The 10686-nt window shown below is 37.9% G+C and overlaps 1 protein-coding gene across 17 annotated transcripts in view; it reads right to left on the bottom strand.

The window, feature by feature from the left end:
- Positions 1–972: 972 nt before the first annotated feature.
- The window catches only part of Ptprm (protein tyrosine phosphatase receptor type M), an 825349-nt gene continuing 815635 nt past the window's right edge, over positions 973–10686 (bottom strand). For all 17 annotated transcript variants that reach the window (XM_048806549.1, XM_048806555.1, XM_048806560.1 and 14 more), the window contains one exon: positions 973–1699. In XM_048806549.1, the coding sequence (XP_048662506.1) occupies positions 1646–1699 (54 nt within the window). In that variant the 3' untranslated portion in view covers positions 973–1645. The remainder of the gene's footprint in view (positions 1700–10686) is intronic.

Below are 10686 nucleotides of genomic sequence, written 5' to 3'. Positions count from 1 at the left end.
CTGAAATTCAGTTCAAATGTGAATCTTCCATTCACAGTATACTTGCCTTCTGTTTTAGGAGTCAAAGTCCTCAGGTAGCATTGAGTAGGTTCCTTGGCCATGATGTTTCCTTCTGAAACATCTGATCTTATAACCCTTTAAAAATTGTTCTGCATATTTTAAGATTTGAATAAGGTGTGAAAAGGATATATCATCCTCCATTGAGTGAGGTGAAGCGGAAAAAGTGGTCCGCCCAGCCCAAAAGTCCCTGCCCTGGCACTTTGTTCAGCCTGCCCAGCTAGGTCAGAATCCATGCCCCACAGTGAGCCCCACAGCATGTTTCCTGAGCACTGGGTAGGCTACCATGATGGACTTAGAGCTTTTATTGACAAAAGTTCCTTCTCTAAAACCCTAGTCCTACCTGCACTAGTCAAATAGGACTACAATAATTTGGATATCCCCTAAAAAATTCATACTGACATTTACAATCACCACTATGATGGTGTCAGGAGGCAGAACCTTTAAAAAATACCTCTATTGGACTAAAGCCATGATTGAGGGAGTGGGTAAGTTGTTGTATGGCCTTTTATGAAAGTGTCCTCAGCTTTCTCTTGCTCCTGCCCTGTCTCTTGTATGCTCACCTGCTCTTCAACCATTTTATAATGCAGCATGATGACCTCACCACGTGCTGCCCCTCAGTCTTGGACCTCCCAGCCTCTAGCAATTTGAGAAATAAGTTACTTTATGCATCACCCAATCTGTGGTATTTTGTTATAGAAGCACAAAGTGGACTAAGACAAGGTCCCAGGTGCAATTACTCCCCTAGTGGTCCTGTGTGACGGGTGTGGCCTCCACTGCCCGTGCACTGGGACACCAGGAATACACCACGCCTGGTTACGGGTCATCATTTATTGAGTTGAGAATTCACATAAGGTAACATCATACAGTAAGTCATTTCCAAGGCTTAATAAAAATGATTATCACCCACTGTGCTTCACAAAAATTTCTTTTAATGAATAAATAATTTGATGAAATCAAAAATATTTACAATATAAACAAATGGAAAAGCTTTGGATCTGTGAATCTGACCATGTTGCATTTTTGAAGTGAGTCCTCCCCAAGCTTTTCCCTTGGAAACGATACAAATCTGATAGAAACAACAACTCATAGAACATCTCTTTGTTCATTACATATTGATCTGTTAGTCCTGGAAAGCTACATAAGCTTGTATTATGTGACATGTTAAAATACAAATATTAACTAAAATAATATATTATCATAATGCCAAGGAGCATTCTCCACAGAACAAAAACATACAATGACAGAGGATCACGGGCCACAAAAAATATACCCCAAAGGTACAAATTCCTTCATAAGAATATAATTGTGCTCTTCAATCGACCGGATGTCTACGCCGCTCTAACAAGCCGGTGACGAGGTGTACAGTATCTGAAGACTGTAGGCTGTGTGTTTCTGTCAGGCAGCAGCATTACTGGGAATTGGGCAGTGCAAGCAGTTTCATAAACACTTTCTTGGGCTCTTAAAAAGAGCCAATTATGCAAAGCAAAATAAGCATATTGAGAAGTCTTCATCTCATCTACACAAACACCATGAACATCTTGGTTTTGTGGTAGGAACGGGTTTGTGGGCAGAGCTGTTTCCGCCATCAGCCAGAATTCAAGTATTCCAGGGCCACCTCGTAGCAGAACTTATACTGATCCTGGAAAACAGAAGGGGGACAATGTCAGCTCTGTAATGCCTAAGCCCTGCTTCTATCAAGGAAATTGGGAGAAATCAAACTGATAAGGATTTGAATTAGAATCAGAGGGTCATGGTTCTGAATCATAAATACATTAACTGTTTGTAGCTGCTCCCCTGGCAAAGCCTTATTAAATATATATAATATATAGCCTTATATTATTCTGATATCTATCCTCATCAGAATTCTGGAAAGTCCAGGACTACTGAAAGATGCATGCAGTCAGCTGTTCCTGTCCATGGGTTCCACATGCTTGGATTCAACCAACCTCAGATCAAATATATTTGAAAAATAATTGTATACTGAGCCTGTAAGCTTTTTCTTGTCATTATTCCCGAAACAAGTTAATAGAACAACTATTTATATAGCATTTATATTGTATGGGGTAGTGAAAGGAATCCGGAGATGGTTCAAAGAATATGGGAGGGTGTACTTTGGTTATATGCAGATGCTACGGGATTTTACATATGACTTGAACATCTGAGCGTTTTGGTATCCAGAGGAGGTCTTACAACAAATGTCCCCTGAATACAAAGGGATGATTGCATATGTGCACTCACATATGTCTACCTTCACATCAAAATCCTGAGCTTTGTAAAGGAAAATCAAGAGGTAGAAGAAGAGACCATGAGGCTTGAAGAAAGGCTTCAACTGCTGGCTCATTTTTTCAATTTTATTTTATTGGTTGTTTTGATTTATACATGCAGTTGAATCAATTTTGATATAATTATACAAGTGTGGAGTATATCTTATTCTAATTAGGATTCTAGTTCCTCTCCTTCCCCTTCCCTTTCCCTACCTCCTGTTCCCTTGGTCTTTCTGCCATTTACCCATAGTTATTTGTATTTATTTTTCAATTAAGTTCTTGTGGATGGGCATATATGAATACACCATAGTGAATCTCCCCACTGCATACAACCACTGGCTCTTGCAAACCTCAAAATGAAGCTTAGGTCATGGCCCAGTTTAGAGATCAATTATCAGGATTTCCTCAATGTCATGAGAATTTACTAACCACCTCTGCAATACCATGTCCCTTGACCTAGCCTCTGCTCTTGGGAAGCCCACAATGCAGTAAGGATGAGGCAGGTAACCCAGTGACCACAGGTGCACTGAGGGCACAGTGTACGCCTTCTTGGGGAGGATAGTGGGATGGGGTGGACAGCATATTCCCTGGAGAAGAAGGGAACGCCTTGGTTTGCTCCAAATAGTCCTGTCGTCTCCCTCTTGTCCTGGTATGATTACTACTAGCATCTTCTTACAGTCTCAAGTGTCCCAGTTTGGATGATAAATTACATGCCATTCTAATTGGAATAAAGCAGGAAATCCAGGTAGAGGAAAAGGAGGAATTCATATATACAAGGGGAATGTCTGAAATTCTCTGGAAGCACAGTATCATTTTTTTTGTTTTAAAAATTAACAGATATTGAATTTAACCCCTATCTCTCATAAAACTCAACTCAAAGTGGATCAAGGACCTAGGCATTAGACCTAGTAGTAGGAAAATGTAGGCCCAACTCGCTCATCTTGTTGGCTTAGGAACAGACTTACTCAAACAAGACTCCTAAAGCACAAGAAGTAAAATCAAGAATCAATAAGTGGGATAGTATCAAACTAAAAAGCTTCTTCACAGCAAAGGAAACAATCAAGATTGTGAAGAGAGAGCCTACAGAATGGGACAAAATACCACCTGCACCCAAGATAGAGCATTAATCTCCAGGATATATAAAGAACTCAAAAAACTTTACACCCCCCCAAACAAATAAATCAATAGTTAAATGGGCTGAACTGAACAGGCAGTTCACAGAAGAAGAAATATATGAAAAAAGTGTTCAACATTCCTAGAAATTAGAGAAAGTAAATTAAAACTACACCGAGATTCCATCTCATTCTAGTCAGAACGGCAATTATCAAGAACACAAGTAACAACATATATTGGCAAGGATGTGGGGGGAAAGGTATACTCATACACTGCCGGTGGGACTGCAAATTGGTGCAACCACTGTGGAAAGCAGTATGGAGATTCCTCAGAAAACTTGGAATGGAACCACCATTTGACCTAGTTATCCCACTCCTTGGTATATACCCAAAGGACTTAAAATCAGCATACTACAGTGATGCAGCCATATCAATGTTTATAGCAGCTGAATTCATTAATAGCTAAGCTCTGGAACCAATCTAAGTACCCTTCAACAGATGAATGGATAAAGAAAATGTGGTATATATACACAATGGAATATTACTCAGCCAAAAAGAAGAATGAAATTATAGCATTTGTGGGTAAATGGTTAAAACTGAAGACTATCATGCAAAGTGAAATAAGCCAATCCCCCCAAAATCAAAGGCTGAATGTTAGTTGCTAACACACAATAAGGGGTGGCAGTGGGGAGAATAGAAGTTTAAAGGATCAGACAAAAGGGAATGAAGGGAGGGGGGATGGGAATAGGAAAGACAGTAGATTGCAGCAGAGGTAACTTTCCTATGTTCATATGCAAATATACAAGCTATGTAACTCCATGTCATGTATAACCCCAAGAATGGGATTCTAATTAGAATAAGTCATACTCCATGTATGTATAATATGTCAAAATACACACTACTATCATTTCACATATATCTTAAATGAATAAATAAAATAATTAACACATCTTGTACACATTCATGTGGTTCAGTATGTTCTTTCCATTACAGGTATATAGTGTGCAATGCACAAATCCAATCTCAATATCCCCTACCCTTCTCCTATCCTTCCCAATCTCTAGTAATCTCTAGTCTACTTTCATGTTGACATTTTTTAGCTTCCATATATGAGAACAGGTGGTACATATCTGTCAGTACCTGGCTTGGTACCTGTAACATAAGGTCCTATAGTTTTGTCCAGTATTCTGTAGAAGGTGGGTTTATTGTTTTATCTACTGACAAGAATCCATTCTTTATGCTGAATAATATGCTATAGTGTATACATACCACATTGTCTTTGTCCATTCATCTGTTGATGAGGATCTAGACTAAATCTGTATCTTGGCTATTGTGGATAGTACCACAATAAACAGGAGTTCAGGTATAAGTTTCATTGTCAATTTAATTTCCTTTGGATATATACTGAGAAGTGGGATAGCTGGACCATATGGTAGATTTGTTTTTAGTTTTCTGAGGAATGCCCATATTGTCCATAATGGCTATATTAATTTATATTCCCATCAACCGTGTACCAGAGTTCTTTTTCTATACATTCTTGCCAGCTTTTAAAATTTTATTATTTTTGATAATGGCTATTCTAACTGGGGTGAGACTGTCTCTCATTGTAGTTTTGATTTGTATTTCCCTGATGGCCATTGATATATATTTTCATATACTTATTGGTCATTCTTTAGAGAAGTAACTCTTCAGATCATCTGTCCATTTTAATGGGGTAACTTTTTTTGATTAAGTTTTTAAAGTTTTCTTGTTATTTTAGATATTAGCCCTGTTTTAGTCAGCTATTTTCCTGTCATCCCCAAAAGACCTGACAAGAACAATCAGAGGAGGAAAAGTTTATCTGGGGCTCATGATTTCAGTGGTCTCAGTACACAGACAGCTGACTCCACTGCTCTGAGCCCAGGGCAAGGCAGAACATGATGGTGGAAGGGTGTGGTGGAGGAAAACAGCTCAGGACATGGCCACCAGGAAGCAGAAAATGAGAGCTCTTCTCAAAAAGGACAAAATACATATCCCAAAAGCACACCCCCAACTACCCTTCTCCTCTAGTCCACAGCAAACTAATGTACTTATTAGGTTAAGGCTCTTCCCCTCTAAACCCTCTTATATTGTCTCACACATGAGCTTTTGGGGGACACCTCACATCTAAACCACAACAAGTCCTCTGTCAGATCAATAGTTGGCAAATATTATTTCTCATTCTGTAAATTATTTCTTTTGCTGTGATTTTTAGTTTGACAAAATCACATTTGTCAACTTTTGCTTTTATTTACCGTGCTTTCTGATCCAGGAAATCACTGCCGTTTCTAATGTTCAGAAGGTTTCTCCTATGTTGTCTTCTAGTAGTTGCAGAGTTTCAGGTCTTCCACTGAGGTCTTTGATCCATCTTGAGTTGATTTTTGTACAGGGTGAGAGATAGGGATCAAGATTGTTTTTTAAACGTTGGTATCATTTCCCAACATCATTTATTAAAGAGGCTGTCCTTTCTCCAGTGTATGTTATTGGTGCCTTTGTTGAGAAACCAGTTGGCTGGAGACGGTAGGTTTATTTCTGGCATATTTACTGTGTTTCAGTGGTCTCTGTTTCTATGTCAATACCATGCTGTTTTGTGGCTCTGTACTATGTCTTGAAATCAGGTGTTTTGGTGTCTCCAATCTTGTTATTTTTGTTCAAAACCGCTGTGGATATTCAGGGTCTCTGTGCTTCATTTGTCTATCACAATTGTTTTGTCTGGTTCTATGAAAAATATAATGATCTTTTGAGGGAATTGCACTGAATCTGTAGATTGTTTTGGGTAACATGGGAATTTTAACAATATTAATTCTTCCTACCCATGAATATTGGAGACCCTTTGACCTATTTCATGTCTTTAATTTCTTTCACCAGTGTTTTGTGATTTTCATTGTAGAGGTCTTTCACTTCCATGGTTAAGTTTATTCATAGGTATTTTTATATTTTTTATTTTTTGTAGCTGTTATGAATGGGAATACTTTCATGATTTCATTTTCAACAAATTGGTTATTGGTGAATAGAAAAGCTACTGCTTTTGTATGTTGATTTTGCATTCTGCTACTTCGCTGACTTTTAAAAAATCACCTTTAACTGTTTTTTGTTGAACTTTTGGTCTTTCTGTAAATAGAATCTTATCATCTGTAAGCAAGGATAGTTTGACTTCCTCGAATTCCATTTCCATGCTTCCTTTGCCTTTTATTCTGGATACGACTTCTAATATTATATTAAATAAGAACAGTGAGAATTGATAGCCTTGTCTTGTTCCTGATCTTAGAGGAAATGTTTTCAGCTTTTCCCCTTTCAATATGATGTTGGGTATGGGTTTACCATATACAGCCTTTATTGTTGAGTTATATTCCTTCTACACCTAATTTGTTGGAAGGTTTTCTTATCATGAGTGGATGCTGAATTTTATCAAATGTTTTTTCTGCATCTTTTGAGATAACTACATATTTGAAATCCTTCATTCTGTTGCTGGGATGTATTACATTTATTTATTTGCATGTGTTGAACCATCCTTGTATTTCTGGAAGGAAACTGACTTGATCATGATGAATGTTCTTTTTATGTGCTATTGAATTTTATTTGCTAGTATTCTGTTGAGAATATTCTCACCAGTGTTCATCTAGGATACTGGTCTATAGTTTTGTTTTTCTGTCCTTGTCTGGTTTTGGAAATAGGACAGTGTTGGCCTCATAGAATGAGTTAGGAAGGGTTCCTTCACCTTTCAATGCTTAGGAATAGTTTGAGTGAATTGGTAGTAGTTCTTCAAAAGTGGTAAAATTCAGAAGTGAAGCAATCTTGTCCTGGGATTTCGATGTTGGTAGACTTTGTATTACTGATTTCAATCCCACTAATGATTATTTGTTTATTCAGTTTTTTTTAATATCCTCATGGTTCAGTTTTTGAAGATAATCTGTATCCAGAAATCTGTCCATTTTCCATCATAATTCCTAATGATCCTTTATATTTTTGTAATTTCTGCTGAAATGTCTCCATTTTTATTTCTAATTTTATTCAGTTCTGCCTGTTTTTCTCACTGAGTCTAGGTCTGTTTTCAAAGAACAACTCTGACCTTTTGTATTATTTCTTCAGTCTTTTTGTTTATTTCTGATCTGATCTTTTTTATTTATTTTCTTCTACTAAATTTTTGGATTGGTTGATTCTAAATATCCTTGATATTTATTATTATGCTGTTTATTTGAAACTTTTTCCTTTTTTATGGGTAGGCACTTATTGCTAGAAATATCCTTCTTAATGCTGCTTTTTTTGTAGCCCATAGCTTGGCATATTGTGTTTCCATTTTCATTGTCTTTGAAATATTTAAAAATTTCCCTTTGAATCTCTTCAGAGATTCTCTGAAAAGTATGTTGTATCAATTCATTTGAATAATTTATAAAATTTATTATGTTGTTTATTTCTAGTTTTATTCCATTGCTGTAAAATAGATATGATTTCAAAATTTTTTAATTCATTAAGACTTGTTTTGTGGTCTAACAGATAGTTCTATTCTGGAGACAGTTCCAAGCATTGGTGAAAAGAATATGTATTTTGCTTAGGCATGGTGTGTATAATCTTAGCAGCTTGGGAGGCTGAGGCAGGAGGATCACATGTTCAAGGCCAGCCTCAGCAAGTCAGTTGAGGCCTTTAGCAACTTATTGAAAACTTGTTTCAAAGTAAATGAATAAATGAATAAATAAAGAGGGCTGGAGATATAGCTCAGTTGTAAACTGCCCCTGGGGTAAGTACCTAGTAATCACCCCCACCAAATTAAAAAAAAAAAAAAAGAAACATACACATACACACACAAACTTGTGTGTTTTGTAAATGTTGGATAGAATGTCCTGTAAACATCTGTTAGGTCCATTTTATCTGTGAGTATAGTTTAACTCTGATGATCCTTTGTGGTATTTTCTCCCCTGGATGATGTGTCCATTGGTTACAGTGTAGAGTTGAAGTCTCCCTCACTTTTATTATACTAGAGCCCATCTCTCCCTTTATGTCTAATAGCATTTGTTTTGCTCTGACATTAAGTTTATGTAAATTTTTGATTCAATTCTTCTTGAATTGATCCCTTGACAATTTATATAGTGACCTTCTCTGTCTCCTCTTACAGTTTTTGTTATCAGGTGTATTTTAAGTATAGGCACTCTGGTTTGCTTTAGGTTTCCATTTGTTTGAAATAGCAACCTCCTTTTAATTTCAGTCTATGTGTGTCTTTACTGGTGAAGTGAGTTTCTAGAAGGAAGTTTTTTTTTTTAATCCATTCAGCTAGTCTGTATCTATTAACTGGAGAGTATATTCTGATTATATTCAAGGCTGTAATTGATAGGTGAGAAATAATTCCTGTCACTTTTATTTTGTTCTATTGTTCTGAAATTCTTCCTTCTTCTCTTGTTCATCTCCATTGAGTGTTGGCTTACTGTATCAATGGTGTCTGTTTCTTTTCTGGTTGCCTCTTGTGTAGCTGTCCTTGTGATAGATGTAAGCTTTCACCTGCTTTCATGATGGTAGACATCCGTCTTTCACTTTGGGGTGTAGGAGTCTCTTAAGCATCTTTTGTAAGCCTGTTCTGGTGGTTATGAATTTCTCTTTTGCTTCTCTTGGAAAGCCTTACTTCTTCTTCATTGCTGAAGTATAGCTTTGCTGATTGTGGTGTTCTTGGTTAGCAGCTTTTGCTTCAGGACTCAGAATACATCATTTTTTTTTTCCCACGAGCCTGCACCATTTTTACTGAGAAATGTGTTAGTCTATGGGGTACCTTTAAACGAGACTGGGTCATTTTCTCTTGCAGGTTTTATAATGTGCTCTGGTGAAGAACTTTTTGGGTCATGTCTCTTTGGAGGTTTTATAGGGTTCCTATACATGGATGTCTATTTTTTTTGCTATGATTAAAGAAGTAACTATTATTTCATTGAAGAGGTTTTCTATTCCATTAACTTTATTCTCCTTGTCTTCAGGTATTCCTGTTTGTTAATGGTGTCCCATTGTTCTGAAATACTCTCTTCACCCTTCCACTTGATCTAGTACATTGTTGAGACTTTTGCTTTTTTGAGTTATTGAGCTTTTTATTTGCAAGATTTGTTTGATTATTTTTGAAAATCTCTCACTGAATTTCTCATTCATGTTCTCCATTGTTTTCCTAATTTCATTTGACTATTTATGTGTATTCTCTTGGATCTTACTCAGGTTTTTCTGATCATTCTTTTAAATTCTTTATCAGGCATTTTATCCATTTTGATTTCTTTGGGACCTGTAAAGTTATTATCTTTTAGAAACATTATTAACGCCCCCACCCCATTTCTAATGCTGCTACATTGAGATTTGCCAGTGGATCAGGGATCTATACCATTTTTGAAATGGTTATCTTAGTCAGTGCTCTTGAAGATGGATTTTCATTTGTTATGCAATGTTGGTCACCACTGTGTAGCCTTTCTATAGCTTCTCTGGCTGTGATTAATGACTCTGGGCATAGTGCATACTGTGGCAGAGTCAGAGAGATTCACTGTCTCTGTAGGCCACACAAGAGTGTGGTGCTGACAGCAATGGGTGTGGGGTGCTCACTGTGTGGCTATTTCTAAATGGCAATGGTGGTACTTAGCAAGCCATGGGGATTTGCTTGGGCACTGTGAGTTTCATTTCTGCTTTTAGCAAGGGCCCCTGGCACTGGCAGCACTCATAGTGGTTGAGGGACCTGAAGTACTTGTTCTTTAACCAGTCAGTAGAGAGTTCAGAGGCTGCACAGGGAGAGGCAATAGTGGAAGCAGTAGCACCCCTCTGGTGCTCACACCCAGTCCTCACAGCAGTGTGTGGTGTGTGGGTTGGTGGGAACATTGGCCATGTATGCTCAGGAGCAAGACTGTGGCAGGAGGCAGGTTCTCCTTAGCCCTCTTTGATCTTATACATGCTGATGTATAGAGATGGCTGGAGCTAGGGATTTTCTCCCACCCATCTCCTCTAGCTGTAGTGAATGTCCTGGGGTGGAGCAACACCTGGAGCCACAGAGTTACTCAAGGCCCCCTCAGCATGCCAGAGGGATGAGCAGTAGCAGAAACTCAGCATTCTCTCCCTGCTTTGTGAGTAATGGGAGTCTGAGTGCAGCTCAGGGGAGAGGGTGGTGGGAACCACATGGGTACCTGCTTCCAGGATGCAATGGTGGAAATTTACATGTGGCTGGCCAACCCTTTGGTCTCAGAGGGCAAGTACCCTAATCTCCTGGTTCTTCTGGGTGTTGCCCT

Source organism: Marmota marmota, unplaced genomic scaffold (assembly GCF_001458135.2).
Source record: "Marmota marmota marmota unplaced genomic scaffold, marMar, whole genome shotgun sequence".
NCBI lineage: Eukaryota > Metazoa > Chordata > Mammalia > Rodentia > Sciuridae > Marmota > Marmota marmota.
The sequence above is the reverse complement of the archived record's forward strand: the minus strand, read 5'-3'. Positions and strand labels throughout refer to the sequence as shown.